Source organism: Sebastes fasciatus, chromosome 10, assembly GCF_043250625.1.
Source record: "Sebastes fasciatus isolate fSebFas1 chromosome 10, fSebFas1.pri, whole genome shotgun sequence".
In the NCBI taxonomy this organism is placed as follows: Eukaryota; Metazoa; Chordata; class Actinopteri; order Perciformes; family Sebastidae; genus Sebastes; species Sebastes fasciatus.
Genome location: NC_133804.1, coordinates 24,897,766 through 24,919,965, shown reverse-complemented (window position 1 = coordinate 24,919,965; position 22,200 = coordinate 24,897,766). Strand labels below are relative to the sequence as shown.

General features: G+C 38.7%; 3 protein-coding genes across 3 annotated transcripts in view; 1 reads left to right on the top strand and 2 right to left on the bottom strand.

The window, feature by feature from the left end:
• Window positions 1-22,200, top strand: part of fgfbp1a (fibroblast growth factor binding protein 1a) — a 303,976-nt gene that overhangs the window by 33,911 nt on the left and 247,865 nt on the right. The window lies entirely within an intron of this gene.
• On the bottom strand, window positions 7,527-12,037 carry ccna2 (cyclin A2). The gene is made up of 8 exons (XM_074649112.1): window positions 11,458-12,037; window positions 9,804-10,053; window positions 9,539-9,645; window positions 9,156-9,379; window positions 8,842-9,046; window positions 8,616-8,729; window positions 8,228-8,361; window positions 7,527-8,134 (listed from the first exon to the last, which is right to left on the bottom strand). Exons 1-8 carry the CDS (start codon window positions 11,683-11,685, stop codon window positions 8,083-8,085), a joined length of 1,314 nt encoding a protein of 437 aa, XP_074505213.1. The 5' UTR covers window positions 11,686-12,037; the 3' UTR covers window positions 7,527-8,082.
• Window positions 13,442-21,026, bottom strand: bbs7 (Bardet-Biedl syndrome 7). Its single transcript, XM_074649127.1, has 19 exons — window positions 20,522-21,026; window positions 19,113-19,178; window positions 18,614-18,676; window positions 18,331-18,506; window positions 18,039-18,225; window positions 17,878-17,950; window positions 17,678-17,785; window positions 17,445-17,575; window positions 17,180-17,264; window positions 16,850-16,952; window positions 16,532-16,724; window positions 16,336-16,410; window positions 16,165-16,233; window positions 15,782-15,921; window positions 15,285-15,449; window positions 14,964-15,073; window positions 14,768-14,871; window positions 14,491-14,614; window positions 13,442-13,979 (listed from the first exon to the last, which is right to left on the bottom strand). Exons 1-19 carry the CDS (start codon window positions 20,555-20,557, stop codon window positions 13,846-13,848), a joined length of 2,142 nt encoding a protein of 713 aa, XP_074505228.1. The 5' UTR covers window positions 20,558-21,026; the 3' UTR covers window positions 13,442-13,845.

The following is a 22,200-nucleotide window of genomic DNA, read 5'->3' as shown; positions in this document are numbered from 1 at the left end:
TTTAAGGTACATTGTGAACACATAAAAATCTGTGATTAATTTGCAATTAATTGTGATTAACTATTTTATTGGATTGACAGCCCTAAACGAAAGTAAATTAAATTAAATTAAACCACGTAAAACACCACTGTATCTCCATAAGGCGATGTTATTATACTTTATATATGCTGAAAACTATTACAATAAATCCTTATGACTCAAAACTCCAGAACAGCTGGACTTTGAGGCGAGATTGTTTTGTCAAATTCAGTTTCAAGACTGAAGTTTGAACCTCAAAGTAAATTTAGTTTTCATATGAGAAAAGCAACAGCTATCGAGTGCTTCCAACTTATATAACCCAAATCAGTGAGGCTGCAAACTGCTGACTGTTGCTTTCACTTCCTTCCAAACTGAATCACAGTGAGTTTTTCATTCATGAGCGTAGCGCCATGGGACAGCCTGGTATACAGAGCTGTGGACAGCATAGTTTGTCGGGTGCTGACTGACAGACAATAAGCTCCATCATCAATCAAACGGCCTCCCAAGCCACTACCAATAGGCTCTGTTTGCTATCTTCCTCTGTGCTGCTGAGGGCAGGTGTTATCAAATGCAAATGGCTCCATTTCAATAAATAGTACCTGGCCTCATGGACCTTTTGAGAGCATCCACAAAAAACAACTCAAACTATCATGAGCAGTTTTGTGAAAATAACATCTGACTTTTCTGGTGGGTAACTGTCCACAGCTATCGATGCGAAGAACCATGTAGCTTCAGACTGAGATACAGAGTGGATTCATTCTGTCCATTTTCCATTGTGGCCATTATGAATGGACGTCACATTCAAGTAGGAAACTACCTGCAAGATTAGCATTGCCTGCTGTCAGACAGAATTACTTCAAAACATAAGAGACAACAAAATTAGCAATATTAGCTACACCTACTGTACAGTGACTACCTGGAGTTGGTCGGGAAGTTGGCTAGCCTAATTGCCCATTAGACAAGGTTTCAAGGCAGAACAAACATACAACCTAGGCTACATGTTTGAAGATGGGTTTGCAGTGGAAACAACAGCAGAAGTGCTGACAGAGATAACAGTGTTTACCTAGGAGGGAACCGGAGGATGGGCGCTACGCTCCCGCAACGACGGCATCGATCGGGACCACGTTATCAGCTGTAACCGCCGTATGAGAGCAGTGCAGCGCAGCATCAGTGAGCTAGCCAGTGGGGCAAGTTCACATGCACGAACATGAACTAGGCATGCACAGCCGGCCCACCCAAGCACAAAGAAGCTCTGATTACAACACACACAGAGGGATGGAGACTTTATCCTCTGCTCAGGTAGACATTACTCCTCTATATCTTTACAAAGCAAATAGTTGTTTGCTGCTATATTAATGCTCTGGATATCATGTAGAGCACCTTTTACTTACTCCATGCAAGAAAGCAAATCCCCAAAACTATCAAACTATTCCTATAATATTATGCTTTAGTGCTGCATATTCTCACACAAATGTGCAATGGATCAAATTACCACATAGCCTATACTAACATAAAAACAATTAATCTGGTTGCCAGGTTGGTAATCCAGTTTTGGCTACAGTATATCCCTCTATCTAACATTTCCCCAAAATTTTATTTTAATATGAAATAAATTCAACTTTGCATATAATGTCACAATCATAGGCTACTGTATATTTTGATGAGCAGCATTTTAAGCTATAGAAATTAGATGTAATAGTTTACATAGAGGGCAAATTATCGGTGTCCAAATTGCATGTGGATAAGTATAAAAATGTAAAATGAGTTAATTTCACAAGGGGAACAGTGATGACTGCATTGCCAACAAACTGCGTCAACAAAAACAGCGGACATAATTTGAAAACAACAGGACTTATTTCCATCATAAAATGCCACTTTAGGTACTTCACAGTTACTCCTTCCTCTCTTGCTCAGAGGCATATGGTAACCTTGATATATATTTTATCATCTCCAAGCAGGTGTTTTCATCTCTTCTGTCTCTCACAAATGCAACAAGAGGCCCAGAAAAGGGACACAGAATGAGACACTATGAGAAACATCATTATCTTCATCTCTCACCATATCCCATCAGATGTGTTGATCTTTTTTTGTCCAGCATCTCCCTCTCTGCTGCCTGCAGGATAAACTCAGCAGGGATCTATAACACATAGGACTCTGGCTGCTGTGACTCTTTCCATGTCGGAGTTTATTTGGGGTTTTTCCTTTCGGCCTACATGTGTGCTGTATTTGCAGACATATGGCACTGCCTTTAATAGAGGAGGATTGACGCCACAGATGGTCAAGCAGTGCCAGAGGACAATTTTCAGCTCAAAAACAGAGGTGAAAAAAAATGCGGTCATGGGATCTATCCACAATGTCAGACCTCATTAGGCAGGGAGCAAACTGTTATTAACTTCTGAAATAACCTGCGTTCAGACCTGTAGAAGAGAAAACTCCTAAAGATTTCCTGTTTTGAAACAGTGGAGAGATATTGAAGTGTTTTCAGACCGACCATTAAAAGAGCCTGAGAGACAAAGTTTACAGGAATAGTTCAAACATTTGAGGAAATAAACTTAATTGGGTATTTTGCAACCTAGACCCTATTTTCCCATGTGTTTGTGTCTAAGAAGTGACTAATGGGGGCAACCACTTTTAAATTGGTCCAGTATTAAAGGGACTGTTTGTAACTTCTTACACGTATAAATCAACCGGGTCGGTGTCCCATGCGCGCGCTCGCATATGCGCGCTCGCATGTGTGGCTACGCTGTTCAGACAAGACTCCAACATAAACTACATGGAAGCACCAAAACCGCAAAGTTATAACTAGTGAAGCCCATCTTGCAAAACAGTGTTGGCCGCGGTCGGAGGACGTGGGGGAGACCATAGCTTTGGTCTCCAGGGCCGGAGTCTCTGCTGTACTCTGCTCCTCTGCCTGCCTACCTTCACTCACAAGCCGCGCTCGTTCTCGCTCTTTCGCTCCACTCTCGCATGCATGCGCGCACACTCCACACTGCAGAAGACTTCGTAGCTCTGAGAATATCTAGTGAATGTACAGTGGATGTTTGTGCAGAAATAACTGCTGCAGCTCCTCCAGACCAACAGAGGTTCCCGTGTCTTGAGTAGTGACGGGGCTCCAAACCTAGAAACGTTATCGTCTCCGACCGGGTGCCATTGTCTCCCCTGTTCCCCTTCGGCCGCGGTCGGGAGGCTGAAGCAGGAAAAGCCAACACTAGGATCAGCATTGATTCATGGAGAGACCTCCATCTGGTCAGCTAACATTACTGCCAAGCAGGCGAAATATAGAGTGATATTGTGCTTTTAGCTGACGTGTGTCGCCTCACTGTTTTGAGCGATGCTCGTTCACGTGTATTTAGAGCGAGCAAGCGCCAGCCCGACGCTGACTTTCGTTGACTTAACGGCCACAGGTGTCGCTGTTAACAACTATTTCCGATTCTTACAAACAGTCCCTTTAAGGGAAAGGCTGTAACAGGCAGCTGCTAAACAAGCTTTTTGTTCACTAAAAGTGCTTTTATTTTGCCACTGACAGGCTCATATTGTTATTTTAAGTATCTCACAACATTATAGAAAGGATATACAGTGTAAATAATTCGTGTTTCTTACCTTTAGCTTGATCCAGTCTGTTTGTTATTGTGTACAAGTCAAGGAGAAGTTGTGAAATCTGAACATCTATACTCAAATAAATACTATTGAATTCAAAGACCTCATCCACATAGTCAAAATTATCTAAATATTCAGCCATGACACTGAAAATTATTTTAGATAACACTAAACTACCATTTCTGTAGTCCATCACAACAAACTTTTCCACCATTTTGATGTATACTGCTATTCCACCGACTTCCGGCAAGACGAGACAGATTAAACAACAGAGATATGAGGTGTTAACTGAGCTTTAGCAAAGGACATTCAAGAGGGACACAAATACCCCACACCTCACCTCCATACCATTATTGACACACAGTACACCTGAACTGAATGGACTGTAATGCTGTGCAATATGCTGCCTTCCACTGTGTAATGTCAGAAATATATTAATTATTTATTTTTAAAAATATTTTTATGAGAGCTACAAGTTCTTTTAACATGGTGGAGCATATATACTGTATATTAGTATTCTGGGAGTATTGCTCCTATGCAGAGGGTAGTTTAGTTTATTTATTGACTACACTGAGGGTGTTTGATATTTCAATAATTTATTTATTTATTGTGTTGAGTTGAATGTGGTACTTATTTTGTACTGTAATTACCTTGTGCCTTTTCTACCTCTTGTGGGCAAATGGCAAATAAAAACTCTTGAATCTTGAATCTTGAATCTTTAGAGGTGCTGGGAGTTGGCTTTTGGTCCCTTTGGACAGAGCCAGGCTATCTGTTTCCCCCTGTTTCCAGTCTTTATGCTAAGCTGAGCTAACCAGCTGTTTTCTCCAGAGAAGAAAACAGAAGCATATCCCAAAAATGTCAAACTAATCTTTGAACTGAAGCCACAAAAACACCAAAAAAGTAGATGCCTCCACATGAATCAATACATTACATAAAGCGATTAAAGTTGTATTTATTTATTAAAGTAGTGAACAGTATCACGTGCAACTAATTCATTACTAACATGTTTTGCACTATGGAACTGTGATGCTGGAAACTTGAATTTCGCTCGGGATTAATAAAGTTACTATCTATCTATCTATCTATCTATCTATCTATCTAATAGTTCTGATTAAAACTAGTATTTTCCTCTCTCCTGTAGAAACTGTTTACACCCCTTGAGAAATGTTAACTATGCTGAGGCAACACACCCCAGAAGCAATCTGTCTGAACCATGTTTGTGTTATTGTGCTGCTCTTTTAGGAAATCAACTGTCGAAGTGTAATGAACATGCTCCCCTCAGGGCTATGAGGTTATTGATTCCTCTCAGACTATTCAATCAAAGACAGCCTCTAACTAATGAGTGAAGGAAAAATGCAACTAAAAGACTTACCAGGTCATACTGAGTGAAACGCATCAAAAGCCCCCTGCCTGTGTGTATAGGAACCACTTGTAAATACCTGAGAAACAGTATATTAAGCCTGTGGGCTCTTGCAGTTGATGTTATCCTTTTACCTCAAGGATCTCATTTATTTTGTCGCCTGACATGGACACACAAGGGTTGAGAAACCAAGTGGCACACAGCTGCTTTCATATTTCTCATCGGTGGCATATCCTCAATATTCCTCCTGCCAATTCACCAATGAGATGAGAGAAGTGCAAATTGCCCTCCTGAATGCATTGCTTTAATCAGTATGAATCAAGATGCAGATTTAATCTTGGCTTATGCTTTTTACTCAGCAATTTAGATGCTTTCAGCTCAGCTTTGTGAATTCATCAGAGAGATGAAAAAGAAAGAGCTGTTGCATAAGAATAACTGTGTTTTTAATTACTCAGGATAGATATAAGACTCCCCTATTTAGTGCAGAAACATATTAAGCTGTTAAAAGAACAGACAGTGGTTTCTATAAATAAGAACATGAACAGGTTTTATTATTTTTGAGAGTGAATATAAGCACTTGAGTCCAAAACAAATAATTTTTTAAAGTCATTTTCTTACATGAATCTGCAACAAGCCTCAGTCCTGGCAGTGTTTTGGCAGAATTGTCCTCGTTTTTCACAACACATGCTGAAACCTATGTTCAAAGCAGGGCTGCCTGAAAGAGCGGGCAGGCTGCAGCGAACATTTTGCCACAGAGTTGCTCAGCTGCTTGAGGAGCATCCAGAGGAGAAGCAGCATGAGTATCAGGAGTCCGAGCAGAATCCCCACGTACACACCTAGGTTCCAGCCCCAGCCCAGTGCCAGGGGCAGCGAGGTGGACGCCACCAGAAATTTTCTGGGGGCAGGCATGGGGTTAGGCAACAACCCGCCCTCCCCACCTCTTCCAAAACAAAAAAGCTCTTTTCTCTTTTTTTGGATCTTCTCAGGGGGAACACAGATGCTGTGCTGTAGCTGCAGGATCCATTGTTCAAACAGGTATCCAACTGGTTTGGCTATGTTATAGAATTCCCATCTGTTCCCATGGTTTAATCCTCCAGTTTAGTCACAAGTCTGTGCTGTCAGTGGCAAAGCAAACCTGTTGAGAGTGAGTGTGTGTGCATGGTCCATTCTCCTGAGATGAAATGGTGGAAAGCTTTCTGCAGCTGGGCTGTGCTTCCCCTCTCCTGTCAGGCTCCTCGCACAAAGCCAGCCTCCCAATTTATCATGAGAGAGAGGGGGAGAGAGCGAGAAATGCCTTCAACGCCACTGGCTGCCTTTACTTCACTTTCACAGAGAAAATCAAATCACTGACGAATGAGAAGGAAAAAAACATCAATCCTATTCTGTCATTTACTAATTAATCATTATGTGCAGACAAAAATGGGCAACCTCTGTTTGCCATGCATGTCTTTATATTTCCATCTTCCTGTATACTCAGTATACAGTTAAGGACAAGAGGCTTTAGCAATTCATATCACTGCCCCCCTGAGACCTGCGATCTTGATTGACTTTACTGTTTTTCAGAGGTTTTAGCAGGTTCGGAAAGGGAGGCTAAATAACACTCCAAAGTTAAGGGTCCCTTGACCTCTGACCTCAAGATATGTGAATGAAAATGGGTTCCATTGGTACCCACGAGTCTCCCCTTTACAGACATGCCCACTTTATTTGTGTCTTAATTTTGTATTTTGGAGGGATTACTTATCATTTTTATCTCAATTCTTGAGTGGTAAAAAAAAAAAAGGGTTAAATTTAGCACTAAATCTGTGTAACAAATGGTATCAACGCTAAAATAGCTGCAACAACTTTTGAGACATAATAGAGCATGGTAACGGCCATCATATACTTCACATCATGTTTTAAACCCTTATACATTTTCGCAATTTAATATTTCTAATTTAAGACAAATTGACAGTGCTGAGCTCTCAACTTAATCTTCAAGTTCCCAGCTTTCAGATGATGTACACCACTTATGTTGACCTCCCCCTAAAGACAACAGGTCTATTGTGGGTCTCAGGGTTAAGCAATTGTGGAAACATTACTGCAAAGATTTCATTGAAGAATCTTTAAATATTCCTTAAATTTTAACTTTCATGCTTCAGTATTTTACTCATCTCCCCTTAAACCTTTGAGTTTTAAATGCTCTGGCCTTCCGTTTTCTTGCACCATCTTTCCCCTTTATTTTGTATTAAATGCTGAGCAAAATTTAAATAAAAAAAATCTTTCTATATTAGAGTCCAGTGACAGCTTACATTTAAACCTTCATATGCCAAGTAATTTGCTGCACATAAGGTAGCACCTTAATCAATAAATCAGGCTCTAAATTGAACCAAACTGAATAATTTAGACCCAATTTGACCCTTCTCCAGAGGTCTGTACACATGTACTAGTTTTCAAAACAGAATTACCATTTTAAGTTTCCAAGTCCTCCTCTGAAGAAACCTTTAAGGACCAAAACTGGTCCTCTGCTGCCCCCATGAGTCCAATGTGACCATAAAGAAGCAAACATGAAGTCTTACTTTAAATGAATTTTATTTACAAGAGCCATATTTTACAGTGCAGATGATGCCATGAAAAGATGTTAACTTCCAATACACCAATGTAATGAGACAGGTGACTATTAGACAAAATGTACTTAATCTGTATCTCATGAGGTCAAGAGTAAAGGTTGCATTTCTCAAGATGAACCAGCAACAATAACTGCCATCAACTCAACCTTTAAAAGAAAAAAAAAAAGTGGAAAAACGGTAGGTTTTCACAGGTCTACTGGAGTTTAACACTGTAGATTGAAGTAGTGTGTTTACAGATTGCTAGTAAGACCTCTACATTTTGTCTGCAATTAAAAGTCAACATTAAAACTGCTTGATTAACCAACACAACTGTAGCATCTGGTATGAATGTCAGGATTGAGTATATAAAAATACCTTTAAAAAGTCCTTTAAACAGCTAGCACTACTCCAAAAAGAGCAGGCCGTGTCATTTGAAATTGTGGCACACGTCATTAAAAAAAATGTAAAGACTGACAGGGGGCACAAAACTCTACATGGATAAGGGGAGGGAGAGAAATTAGTTCAGTTCAGCAGCAATTTAGCTGGAACATTGAGGAGGGAAACTTCCGAGTACCTGGAAAAGGAAAAAAAGCGTTTAGATCATTTATACTGCATAATAATGCTACATGAAGTCAATGCAAAAATAAGTCTGTAGCACTAGACTTACTTGGGGCCCTTGTACTTCTCCCGTACAGACTGCTGGGCATGCTGAGCAACATTGAGGAACGTTTGGTGCAGATCTTCAACACATGGCATCAGATCTTCCAGCGAGTAGCCAGTCATCTCTGTCAAGGACTTGGGCTGAGGAGGAGACAATTGGAAGTCATGCACATACATCCACAATAGAGTGCTCCAGGGGTGATGCATTTTTGTAGGCCAACCAGGAAGCTAGCATTGCATTGACAAAAAGCCACTGATTTTTCAACAACAAACTGTTATAATCTCTTCAGCTTGTGTTAACCAGACCTTATTTCAGGAACACAATGCTGAAATGCTTACTCTTTTCTGGGTTTTACGACTCATTCTTGTAGTACTCTATTCTACCTCAAACTTACCCATGAGCCACCGGTCACTGTGTGGTTTGCCAAGGTGTAGGCTGCAGCAGCCGTCTGTGATGGAAGGTACTTCAAGAAGGGATCTGAATCAACCAGACTGAGCTCCCCAAGGTACTGAAAAACAAAGCAAGTTCAGGGATTGATGTTTGCCATGTTGGTTAGAAAATGCTTTGGTAGTAGTGTCCAAATGTATAAAAACCCTTTGTAATATTTGCTGCAGGCTCACCATTGACAGGCTCTCCACTTGTTTATTAACCGAGTGATTGAGGAAGTACTGGGTGAGAAACTGGTTGATTGTTGGTGATGCCAGATCAAAGGAGAGCACTTTAAGCACCAGATGCTCCATTCTTAACACTTGCTTCTTGGTGTAGGTGTCATCTGTGATGTAAACGAACTCTGCCACCTCTGGGGGGTAGATCTCTTCAAATTTCCTGCATTTGAACATTTAAATAGTCACTTTACATAGAAGGAAAAATAGTCCTTAACATATAACATACTTTGTGATTTGATTAGACTGAACAAAATATAATTGCTACGTACGAAGCCAACAACATGGCAGCAGTGCCAACCAGCTGAAGCTTCCCCCTCAGGACCGACATGGAGGAGAGGAAGCGATCGATGTAGTTTACAGCCAGATAAAGGGTCTCATTCTGGAGCTTGTACTCTTCTCCGACCTCGACCAGCCAGTCCACCAGGATGGCCCTCATGCTGTTGGTGATGTCGGGCTGCTTCTTCATGTAGCCTGCTTTAGGCCTGGTTTTTACCTGTGGAGCATCAGCAGTGTGTTAAATCTACTTGCAGGCAAAGATCATACACTTCAGATAAATTAAATGCATTTCTAGAAAGGCCTCATGTTTCGTAGAACCTGCAAGACCCAGCTGAAAGAATGTGAGGCAGAGATTTAGTTTTATAGTATTTCTCACCTCCATCTCCCTCAGGTACGTGTGGATTTCAGCAGCATATTCTTGGACCTCGTTTACAGCGACTGGTTTCTCCTCCCCTTCAACCACAGACATGTCCATGGGAGAGTCTGAGCAAAGGAAAGTTTAATTAGTGGAGTGAAAATCTCAATACAACAACAAAACTAAATTCTGGTTTTCAACTACAGTTTCTATAAATTTGAGAAATAAAAAAGGCCATTTGTCACCAAGAGGTGTATTTGAACAATCAGAAAAGTTGACAACCCACCCCCAAAGCTGAGATCCATTGCTGCTGGCATATCAAGGGGGGCCAGAGGCTGCCGGAGCCGTGCCACAGCATCGATTCTCTCTGGGATGGACTTGGCTTTAACAGCTTCGACCACCTGAGTTGGCTTCTTGGTACAGACGCCATCAGGCTCGTCCATATGGATCTGGAAAGCGGGCAGCTTGGCGGAGGGCTTCTCCGAGCAGCCTTTGCCCAAATCTTCATTTTTGCAGGACAGGGACTGTGACGACTCCTATAGAAGCAGAAAAAAACAAGGTCAGTTCAGATTTACCCCAACAGGATGAAATGCTTTTTTGCAGCAAGGCAGCATAAAAACTACAAAATTAAAGACATTAAAAGTGCTGGAACCATACAATTAATGTTCATGTGCTAAAAACAAAAGCTGCAACAATAAGTACGGGGATTGAACAAAGTGGTGAACCAAGAAGTGGGTTATTTAGTATTAAAAGACATGAGCAATTATTGCACAAGAGTTACATTGAAAACTTCAACATGTTGCACTCTATTTTCAGAAACTTGGATCTTAATAGGATGTCTGAGAGCAATATTAGTATTTGATGCAACACCACGTATGATATCACTGGATTATGATGCATTAATATGTTCATCTCTAATTTTGAAACTGTAAACTGCAACTCTTGTATTATTAATCTGAATCCGCAAAGTAACTAGTTACTAATGTTGTCAAATAAATGTAGTAGAGTAAAAGTATAAACGAGCATAAGAGAAATACTCGCATAAAGTACCTCAAAATGGTACTTGAGCACATTACTTGAGTAAAAGGGTGTTCCACCACTGATTAAATGTCTGCATTCAAAATCTTACTTAAGTAAAAGTACATAAGTATTAACAAAATCCCTGGATTATAAGTATTGATGCATTAATGTATTCATCACTAATGTTGGAACTCTTGTATAAAGTATGAGTAAAAGTATAAAGTAGCATAAGATAGAAATACTCAAGTAAATGTTAGTGTCAGGTAGGTAAGGTGGATGTAACACACAAAAAAACTGATAATTAAAACAATTGAGAATGTGCATGTTTTCCTCTTATTAAAAGTGCCATATAATTAATGTTCATGTTCTAAACAAAAAGCTGCAACAATAAGTAAGGGGCTTGAACAAAGTGGTGGGCAACCAAGTAGTGTTTTTTTTTTGTATTAAAAAGCTTAATTGAAAACTTCAATCTGTATTATCTTAATAGGATGTCAGAGAGCTCTATTAGCATTTGATGCAACACCACCCAAAAAAAACCCATTATCAGTAGGGAAGGCGGGAGGAACTCACATAAAACAAAACCTGATATTAAAACATATTAAATCTAAAGCCCTGTGTGTGTATAGTGTAACTAAAGCAGTTAAAAACAGCAGTAGAAGCACAAAGTGCATCACTTATTGTGCTATTAAAATGGCGGACAAACAGGATAGCAGAGGTGGCTAATCTTAAAGCTACATTTAAATACATGTGCATGTTTTAAGCTTAATACATCCATGGTTTTAAGACCTTAATAAAACAGGTTAAACTTTGCAATAAGGGGCAAAACATGCTGGTGATGTTAACGTGGCAAGAGTTGCCTCCAAAAACTACAATGGCACTCCCATCCCCATCTGATCTTAGTCATTGTTACCCAACCTAACCTGTTTGCTGCCGCGCTGCTGGGTCTGGGTTTTGCTCCTCTGGTTGTTCTGCAGAGCTCCCAGCACGGTTCTGCCGGCTGCTGCTTGTTGTTTGGGTGGATGGTTCTCTTGGTTTTCATTTGCAGAAGCAGCAGCAGCAGCTCGTGCTTTCAGCGAGCCTCTCAGTCTGGACAGCATGTTTTCTTGGTTGTGGAGCTCACTAACCTGTCCTCTGTTAGCTCCTGACATGTTTACACTCAAAGAAGAAGATACTACAGCTGGTGTGAGCTCTTGTAGATATAAAATATATATATATATAAATGATAAAAGCACGGTTATAGGGAGGCTAGCATTAGCTGAGGGAGGTAGCACAATCAAAACTAAGCAGTTGTGATGGCAACCACTCTTTGAACTGCTAATATAAACAAAGCAGACGACAAACTAAATGTGCACAGATGGCGGTACAGTGTCTACAATGTGTTCGCCATGCTCTAGAGTTCCTGAATTGACTACCAACCTTGCAGCAAAGCTAAACCTCCTCGGTCCATGAACACAACAGAAACATGCAGAGAAGAGGAGCTGCTTTCTCTCAGTTCAAGTAGCCCGCGAGGATTGAAACGGACCAATCACAGCACGAACAGGCAGTGACGTAGGAGAAAGTACGGGAGCCGAAAGAGGGCAAAATAGGTCGGTTGATTGAAAATTCAAAACCGGTTCAACACATTTGAATGTGAAAAAGTCGCAACGCGTAAAAAAACAGCTGAATGATTACATCAGTAAGTACTCAGAGCTTTTTACTGAAATGAAAGTAACAATACCACTGTGTAAAAATGTTTTAATTGATATGTATATGTGTTTTGGTATGTGTATATACTGCGTGTTTGTATATGTGTATGTATGTATATCTGCATACAGTATATATATGTATATATAAATAGGTTTTATTTTATTTTATTGTTTTTAATTTTTTTTTTTTTTAATTTTAGTTGTGTATATTCTTTTTACTTATTTATCTATTTTTTTTGTATATAATATGTTTTTCCTGCATCTATACTGGCTTACTTTATATTAATATTAAGTTTGTATGTGTATGTATGTATATATGTATACAGTATATATATGTATATATATAAATAGGTTTTATTTTATTTTATTGTTTTTAATTTTTTAATTTTTTTTAAATTTTACTTGTGTATATTCTTTTTACTTATTTATCTATTTTTTTTGGTATATAATATGTTTTTCCTGTATCTATACTGGCTTATTTTATATTAATATTAGGTTTGTTAAGTTTCTTTGTACCGAGAATGTTATTATTGGGGACGTTTGTGAATGTTTGTTCTGTTGTTTCAAAATGAACAAAAAAACAATAACTATAATATTGGAAAAAGAAATACTATGTTACAAGTAAAAGTCCTACATTCAAAATTATTAGCATCAAAAGAAGTACAAGTACTCATTATGCAGGAAGGAGGATACATGTGTCTCCCCTCCCCCCTTTTTACTTTCTATTAACTTATTTTTTCATTTAATTTATTATGACTTTCTTATTTTGGTATTATTATTTATTTATTTAGTTTTTTTAACTTTATTCTTTCTTTTTATCATTATTATTATTTCTTTTCTTAATTTTATTTCAATTTTGAATGTTGAAGTTGTTTTCTCTAGTGTACTTAATGAGTTTGTCTATAAGCTCAACTACTTAAAAATTGGTTTATAAACTATTGTAATTACGAACTGTAAATTGCATACATGAAAACAACCTCGAAAAAATAAAGTACATATATATAAAAAGAAAATAATCATTATGCAGAATGTCCCATTTCAGAATCATTTGTATTATGTCCTATGGGTATATCCCTAAATATTAATTAATTATTGTGATTGCGTGTTGTGTGGAAAAATGACTCTACATTTGTCACATTTATGTCATGGTATCAAACCAGCTTTTTTCTTTGTGTAGAATTTCATATTAAGTCGTATTTGTTCACTTCTCATCAGCCCATTGAATGACAAATTTGTTTTAATTTTTATTTCAAGAGGGGGAACTCACAGTGCTATGATTATTATGATATCAAAACATACATACTTTTGTGTGCTTTTAACTGGCCTATATTTGGTCACTGAAATTTCAAACCTCAACCAAAGCTTGGTCACTAATAAAAAGAGGAACCTTTTAGTGGTTTATTAATACCACCCTTGCTTTTATATGCTATCAAAATATATTATAAATATTTAAATATTGTACATCATAAGTAGGACAAACAGTATCTAAATGACAGTATGACAACATGACATTGACGCAGCTACGTAGTAACTACTATAAAACAAAACTTTTGTATTTACAATACAAAAATAGCACAAATAAAGACGCTCAAAGTAAATAAACACCCTCTGATCTACACGACATCATGCCTCATTGAAAAAGGCTAAGAGAGAATTTAAGTCATAATTATCGAGAATCTCCAGCAACGAGGACACCTTGGATTTCACATTCTGGCCTTTAAACTTGAATTTGTCGATGAAGAGGTCTGTGATCATTCCTACGGGAAAGAAAAAAATATAAGTTACTACCAGCCAACAAGCTCTACTTCATAATGTCAGGCTCACGCAGTAGAACTTTACTTTTGGGTAACAATACTCGTGTCTCACAGTTTTAGCAATGAATTGACAAATGTAAAAAAAAAAATTAAATATACAAGGAGAAGAGGAAGGAAAATCAGTTCATTGATAACAGTGTAAATGAAATGCAATGATAATGGAAATACCAGATTTCAGATGCACCCTATATTTCTAAGTCAATTGTACATTTCTATTATTTTTTGTATTACTGCTTTCTCTTGAAACTTTGATGAATTATGCTATCTTTGTTTTTATCTTTTTACTGTTTTTCTTTTCTTTTTTAATATGATTATTGATGTCTAATAGGGAAGGTATCTTCATGAGCCATTTTTTGGCTTTTAACCTCTCCTGCACAATGTTCAACCTTTTTGTTATTTTCTTTCTGTCTTTTTATATATGTGTATATGTGCATATAAATTATTAATGCCGCACCATAAAGCCTCTCGAGGTGCGCTGGCTGCTTCTTGTACTCCTCGAGGAGATTAGCAGATTCGTCCAAGATGTTGCGATACTCTGGGATGAGGAAGTCGGCGTTCCCCTCATGAACCTGAAGCTCCTACCAATCAGAGAAATCAGAGAGGAAGTGACGGGAGGCAAGTAAGTGATGAACATAAGCATTTCCCAAGAAGCTCGTCAACGGCCTACAGAATGAACGTATTGCAACAGAGTGGATTTTTCCTGTAAGACGACACACTTAACTGATACGTACTTTAAGTGCATCGATAAGCTGAACTTTTCTAGCCAACAACAGCTGGTACTCCAGCTTTGGATGTATCATTTTCAGGGTGTGGCTCACAGAGTCATCATTTATATCTGCAAGATTAACAAACAAACAAAGCAGTTAGTTTAACAGGTCGTCAGCAGACACTGAAGATGAATAAAAATACACATAGACATACACATACCATATGAAACGTTCAGATTGATTTTCTTCTTGGTGGCTTCTTTAGAGAGAACATCACTCAGTATGGAGATGGTAGAGATGTTGTCTGACTTGAAGTGACCTTCCCCTTTGCTAAATTTACAAATCAAATAAAAACATGTTTGATTCCAAGTAGATTATAACACAAATCCCTGCCGAATCAGTGGAAATAATATCTAAAATATGAATAAAACATTTCTAGGGGCATCAAACAGGATATAACATTCCTTGTTAGTTATCTCATAATCTCTGCAAATCTAAATGTGATCCTAGAAGAGCCTCTCTACTGTGTGCTGGTGTTTACCAGTAGGTGGCTTCAAGCTGTGTCCCAAGAAAGGTGTTGTGGAAATAGAAAGTGATGCTCTCTCCTGCTGGTGTTTTCTCAGGCACCTCTGGCAAACAGAAGACCACCCAGGAGTGGATCTCAGCAAAACTGAACTGCCCCACCAGACTGAGCCTGTTCATGGGCCTGTATGACAGACACAGGGACAAAGTGAGAAATATGTTGTACGGTCTAAAGCAGAGGTTTTTAAAGTGATAACATAATCATGATACTATAGTTCATAGCCATTCAGAGGTCTGAAACCAGACGACCACTACAGTTGGATTGACATTAACCTGGTTTTGGGCATCAACACTAACCACACCTTTGTACAGAAACAGGAATAAAGACTTAAGAAAGATTCAAGATATAATTTCATTACTGATTTGCAATCCCAATCTATTTATTCAAAATCTTCCTAATGTCTTACAAACAAAATCAAATTTTTTTGTTTAATCCAGTTCAGATTTTTCCTTTACCTTTCTTGGTCTATACTGTGTGTCCGCTGGTGGAGGGACAGAGGTTTGATCTGGTACTGGCGGACCTGGCACGTCTTTGGTTGCAGTCTGGGGGTAATGTAAGCCTGCAGGGTCCCATACTGTCCCTCGATGGACCTCACCTACAACAATTAGTAGGGATGAAACACATGCAGTTAATCATCAAATAGTTTGAGCAAATGGAATAGGTGGTTACAGAAATGTTTCTACTTCTGGTAAAGTGACTGAGCACAAGACACAGCTGAGTACTGTCTGTGACTCATAATTACACAAAGGAAGGCCCACTCTGGTATTGTAGCTTTTCATGAAATAAGTAGGAGTTACAAAATGCCACAATATGCAGAGTTCTGATGCATGTGTGTTACCTTGAGCTCGAGTCTGGTAGTGTTAGCTTGACATCTGTACGTGGCCAGCAGGAAGTTCCCATTAGGCTGCTGTAGACAGAATAAGAGTGTCAGAGTGTCAGCAGCAGGGTCATGACCGTTTTTATATAAAGTATGTTTGTCATGTGTAGAAAGAGTTTCCACACAACTCACCTCTGAATCACATTCACTGAAACTGACAACAGCTGAGTTCTTATCCACATCCAGCAGGTCTATGGGGACGTCACTCTGCAGAGGATATTCATCTTTAAGTTACATGTTTATGTCTCCAACATGGGATCAAGAGCATTGTTTATTATCAGGAGAGGCACCAGAGGCTGTAACCCCTGGGGTTTATTAATGAGCAGACCTGGAGCAGCAGGTTGTCGATGGCTGTCTGCACCTCGAGAGTGAGGCTGTAGCTGGCGTCGTCCTGGCAGAGGGTGAACTTGTCGTTGATGCTGAAGACGGGCACAGCAGAGACGGCTGTGCTCGACTGAGAGGTCTGTTGGTACTGCTCACGGCCCTGCAGGACTTTGACCTGCAGTTGCTCCAGCTCTGCCCTGGAAGGAAACAATATGATTTGTCTTGAACTTTGTACTTAAACAATCATTTAGTTAAACAAACACATTAAAAGCACAAGAACATACTGTATAATGAGAAAATGAAGAACTTGTTTTGCTGGTACCTGAGTGCTTCTACTTTGGACTGGATCTCCTTACTCATTCTGACCTCGTCTCCGGGGCCGGCCTCAGCCTTCTGGGGCTCAGTGGTCAAACCAGTCACCCACCCTGAAAGAAGGGATGACAGTAAAGCGCAATATGCTGTACACGTCAGATCTCCTTCAACTACTTTGCATTAACTGCACATGTCAGACAGTTCAAGAAATAAGAATGAAGAATGAAGTACTTCTGACAGACGGATAGCTTCATAGGCAGAACAACAGCCACATTTTCTTCTCTGAGAGAACATTCAGGAACACTAGGTGCACTGTTTTTCTTCTTTTTTTTTATCAAACCTGTGTAAGTGGCAGTCAAGACCTCATCATATGACTCCTTCCCCACGCAGCCACCCTGGATGGAAGTTACGCTCTCTGACAACACCTGAAGTTAGGAAAGATAGGAAACTTTCTAAAATTAGGATGAAAAACAAAAATCGTAATCTGTGGCTAAAAATTACAATATATTAAACTGTTATTTAAAAACTACAAATTGGAGTGAATTGGGATGGATATTGGAATGAGTAAATTGATAAAAGATGAGTTGAACTAGGCAGAAACTCACATGCTCAAAGCGTAATGTGGGCTCACTGGCGCTGTCGAAACCATAGACCTCAACCGTCCCGTCATCCCGGCCCACCAGGATGTCACTCACTCCGTCTCCCATAATGTCATAAGTGTCGATGCAAAGAATTCCTGATGGGAGACAGGAAAGTGAACGTTGGAGCAATCTAGCATGATTGGTATTTAATGGGCTAAAACATGTGGCACCCTGCTTTGGTCATGTAAATAATTTACCTCCTTTCTTTTTGTCGTTGTCGATCTCCCATTTGGTCGCAGCTGAGCTCTCACCGATCTGGATCAATCCTATTTTGCCATCTGTAGTTCCATAGAGGATTTCCTCTCCTGTAGAGAAGTCATTGAGGTTGTGTTAGATCTGTTCTGTATAAAGCTGCCATTATTGTTCTAGTACACAGCACACAGAGAGGTCAACTTGCCTCCATCTTTGTTGTACAGTTCCAAGACAGACGGAGGGCCAGGGACCTCAATGTCATAGGCAAGCTCGGATCCCTATAGAAAAACGAAACACAAAGAATAATAATATCTAATGGTTTAAGGAACAACTCAAAATCAGAACAGTAAATCTAATCTGGTCTACCTGCAAGACTCTGAGAACCCGATCTTGGCAGGCCAGGACCGGGACGAGGCGAGTCAGGTTTTCTGAGGTCAAACATGTGATATCATTGATTTTGTCTCCAGAGAGGTAGTAGTTTTGGTCCTTGCAGTCACAGTAGTGGTTGTAGATGTAACTCGCACACACAAAAAGATCAGCGCCTGAGACATGCCTGGAAAAGAGATAACCAACACCGCTCAGTACAGAGTAAATCACAGTTCTGCATGAGGCAACCAATCAGTGCTAGTCAATTGAAAAGGGGAGAAGTGGTTCATACATGGCGTTGATGCTCTCAGTGAGGTTGGCTTCAAAGGTGAGGAACTGTTTGCCTTTCTTGGTGAATCCGCGAACCTGAGATCCAGAACAAACAAAGATCTTCTCCTGTGGAGTTCCTGCAGCTCCTCCAAGGCCCATTCTGGCTATTTTCTGCCCTGGAAGTGTTTTAAACACCGGCTGAAACAGAAGAGTCAGATTTCTTTCCATTAGAAACTGAAATTCAACACATTAAGATCCAACTGGCTGTATGATAAGAAAAGAAAAATCTTAACCAGGGCACTCACCACTGCTTCTCCCTTCTTCATCCCAAAACACGTTAGTATACCATCATGATCTGCAACAGCGACCTGAAAGTAAGAGACAGCAACCAAGAAATATAAGAAAAATAGAAATAAAGATGTATGTAACATTCAAATTATGTACATAATGCTACAATATATATAACACAATATATGTACATAAATATAAATAATTATTAAAAATAAGAAATGGGAAATATAAGAAATGTGTACAAATATGTGCATCAAACACATTCAATATATAACCACATTGTAAATAAGTAAGTGGGAGAAGTGGGATCTATTAGTGTGTTCAATATAAATGCAAGAATAGTATAAATAAGAATTAAATAAGAATACTTGAAATGTACATAATAAATTCTGTATAAATGACATAGTATTGCACAGTTGAATTATTGTACAATTCATTGTACAGTTTAATACACAGCTACAAAATCGAATAGGTTCGTAGTGAGGCTCAGGCATTGTTCTGACAGATTAATACCTTTTGGGTTGCCTTTTTCCCCAATGCTGGAAGCAGCCTCATAGTTTTCTGGGATGTCACACCGACCTGTGATGACAAAGCAGAGGCAGATTGTGTGAGAAAAAATTGACAGAGCTAAACACTTTTGCTTGAGGGAAACACCCTGAAAAACATAGCAAGCATTTAAGGATTTCTGTCTAAACAAGATACAGAAAAACTTGTTGATGTGTTTATTTTCACCAGGTTAGACTACTGTAATGGTGTCTTAAAAAAATAAATCAGACAGCTGTGTGTCAATAGATAGATTCTAAAATCATATTACTCATCTATAAAGCACTAAATGGTCTCTGGCCTAAATACATCTCTGAGTTACTAGGTACTTTACGAAGCATCCAGACCCTCAGGTCATCTCGGACAGGTTTACTCAGTATTCCCAAGATCAAAACCAAGCGAGGTGAAACAGCTTTTAGTTTCACTGCTCCCCACCTGTGGAACAAGCTTCCTGAATACCTGAGGTCTGCAGAAACTGTCAGCTCATTTAAATCAGGGCATTAAACAAAATTGTTTTCTGCGGCTTCCAATAAATTAGATGCATAACTTATTTTTAATCTGCAACTATTTATTTGCTGGAAATTCAAGTTTCCAGCATCACAGTTCAATAGTAAAAAACATGTTAGTAAAAAGGCAGTTAAAAAGTTAGTAGTTGCAAAGTACAAAAAAATATACCAGATATAAAAATACAAGGAGATGAAGAGAACTGTTAAAACTGAATATAGTGCAGGGTAACAGCTGTGATACAGGACTATTAAAAAGTGAATATAGTGCAGAAGAGACTGTTAAAAAATTAGTATAGTGCAGGGTAACTCCAGTAGCTTAGTCTATGAAAGTGCACTGCTTTCTTATACTGGATCATACCTCATTTTCATAGTATTGTGCTCCAGCAAGAGAAGTTGTTTAAGATATTTTTAAAAATCAGAAATGAGGATCGACTGCGAAGTGAAGCAGAAAATATGCTCCATATATATATATATATTTTGAATTGTCTTTTAAATGCAATATAACGTTTTTTATGCCCCTGTAAAGCACTTTGAATTGCCTTGTGTCTGAATGGTGCTAAATAAATAAACATACCTAGCCTTAAATTGACAGATAATATTAAAAAATACAATGCCACTAATTTACAGACATGAATATTTTTAAAATATCTAAAAGAAAGAAAAGAATACAATTTCCAAACAAGAAATAAAAAAGGACCATAGAAGAAATAAGAATAATAACAAATATCAAATAAGTGCACTGCTTTCATACACTGGATCATACCTCATTTGTATAGTATTGTACTCCAGCAAGAGAAGTTGTTTAAGATATTAAAATAAATAGAAATAAAAGACTTCTAAAACAGCAAACCAAACAAACCACTTTAACGTTACCTGAATATAATCAACTCGATTAAGGTGGATCTCCATCTTCTGTCTCCACTGGGTGTTTTACCTATCTATCTTAAATCTTCCAGCTAGGTTATCCGGTCATAAAACTGCTGGGATCATTAGTTGCAGTCCACTTTATGCCACTCACAACTTGTTGAAGACGGTAGTAATGGTGGAGAGAGAGACAGGGATTATCTAAAGAGAGGAGATTAGCTCCTTGTGCTAACGTTAGCTAGCGAGCTAACACGATTTATTCACACGCAAACTGTCTATTTTGATGAAATATATCATCTTTAACTAAATCTACCGAGTGATACCTAAACACCTGAAGCAGGTCAGCGCCTGTATATGTGGTAAAACCGAACATAAACCTGTTTTTAACGCGGATATTAGTGAGGCAGCTCTCTGAAAACACTTCAGGACCACATAAACGCAGCGCCCGTTGTCATGGCGACGCAGCATCCGTAACAAGCCGTGACACCATTGGATGATGTCAGAGATTGAAGCTGTGTCCTGATTGGTTGGCTCGCAAAGATGCTCTCTTAGCTCTGAAGCTGTGTACAGTGGCCACTTTAGTAGGTACACCAGTACAATCTAATGCAATTCAACACAACAGTTCTACCATAACTTCCACGAAGTTTATAATCAGTTTTTGTTGACGTTGTTGTAAATGTGTAAATTCAATCAAAGTATAAATTCACAACCAGCACTGCTCCCAGTACACTCCACAACCAGCACTGCTCCCAGTAGACCACTTACACTTACACACCAAAGACTGACAATAACCTGATATTTTCAGGTGGAATTTCATTTCATTCTCACTGTGCAATATCATTTTCAACTTGTGCAAATTTGTTAAGTCTGTTTATTGTCAATATTGTATATATTGCTCCTATTTTTATACTTCCTTCTATTTAAATGGTTCATATTTGGTTACACTTTGTTTAGCTTTTTTTTTTACTGTGTTAGCTGATGCATCTTGTTTTTTGCACTATCCCCTTAACTGCTGTACACTGCAAATTTCCCCACTGAGGGACTAATAAAGAAATATCTTATCTTATCTTATGTACATTACGGAGGTCATAGTCATAGATGGTGTTGTACTGGACTACATTATATTCAGAGGCGTTTCTTGTTTTCTTTTGCCCTTATTAACATATATGAGGGGGGCTGACTATTAGAAACACGTCTGTATATAATGTAGTCCTGTATTACAATGTCACAAAAACCTGAATATTATAGGCATCGCAAACTGAGTGTTTATGGCAGTTGTATTGAATTGCATTAGATTGTACAGATGTACCAAATACAGTGGCCACTAAGTATAGTGTCCCTTAATGCTGGCAAATTGGGATATGTGCTTCACACCACATTATAACATCATTCAAGTAAAAAAATACATCTAATTTTAACTTTAGAAATATATCCACTGATGAAAAATATTAGATGGAGTTGAAAGCTGTTAATTGTAGCTTTAATTATAGTTAGTGCACCTTGAGTTAAGGTCGTTTGGTAAGACTAATTTGAAATTTAAGAATAAACTTCAGTAGATTTTTTGGTGAAAACACATTGAAGAAGTTTAATTATACGCACATCACATAGGTGTGAGGCTATCATAACCGCGCCAGTAAAGAAAACGTTAACGTCCTGCACACTATTCCATGCCACAATATTTCTAATGA

Excerpts from the sequence above, each read along its gene's own strand:
- ccna2 (XM_074649112.1), bottom strand. The coding sequence starts at position 11,685 with ATGTCAGGAGCTAACAGAGGACAGGTTAGTGAGCTCCACAACCAAGAA. Across the intron at positions 9,380-9,538 it reads CGTACCTGAGGGAGATGGAG|GTAAAAACCAGGCCTAAAGC; the intron begins GTGAGAAATACT and ends GATGCTCCACAG. Across the intron at positions 9,047-9,155 it reads GCTGCCATGTTGTTGGCTTC|GAAATTTGAAGAGATCTACC; the intron begins GTACGTAGCAAT and ends GTTCAAATGCAG.
- bbs7 (XM_074649127.1), bottom strand. The coding sequence starts at position 20,557 with ATGGAGATCCACCTTAATCGAGTTGATTATATTCAG. Across the intron at positions 17,951-18,038 it reads GGGTTCTCAGAGTCTTGCAG|GGATCCGAGCTTGCCTATGA; the intron begins GTAGACCAGATT and ends GTTTTTCTATAG. Across the intron at positions 15,074-15,284 it reads CAGCTTGAAGCCACCTACTG|CAAAGGGGAAGGTCACTTCA; the intron begins GTAAACACCAGC and ends TTGTAAATTTAG.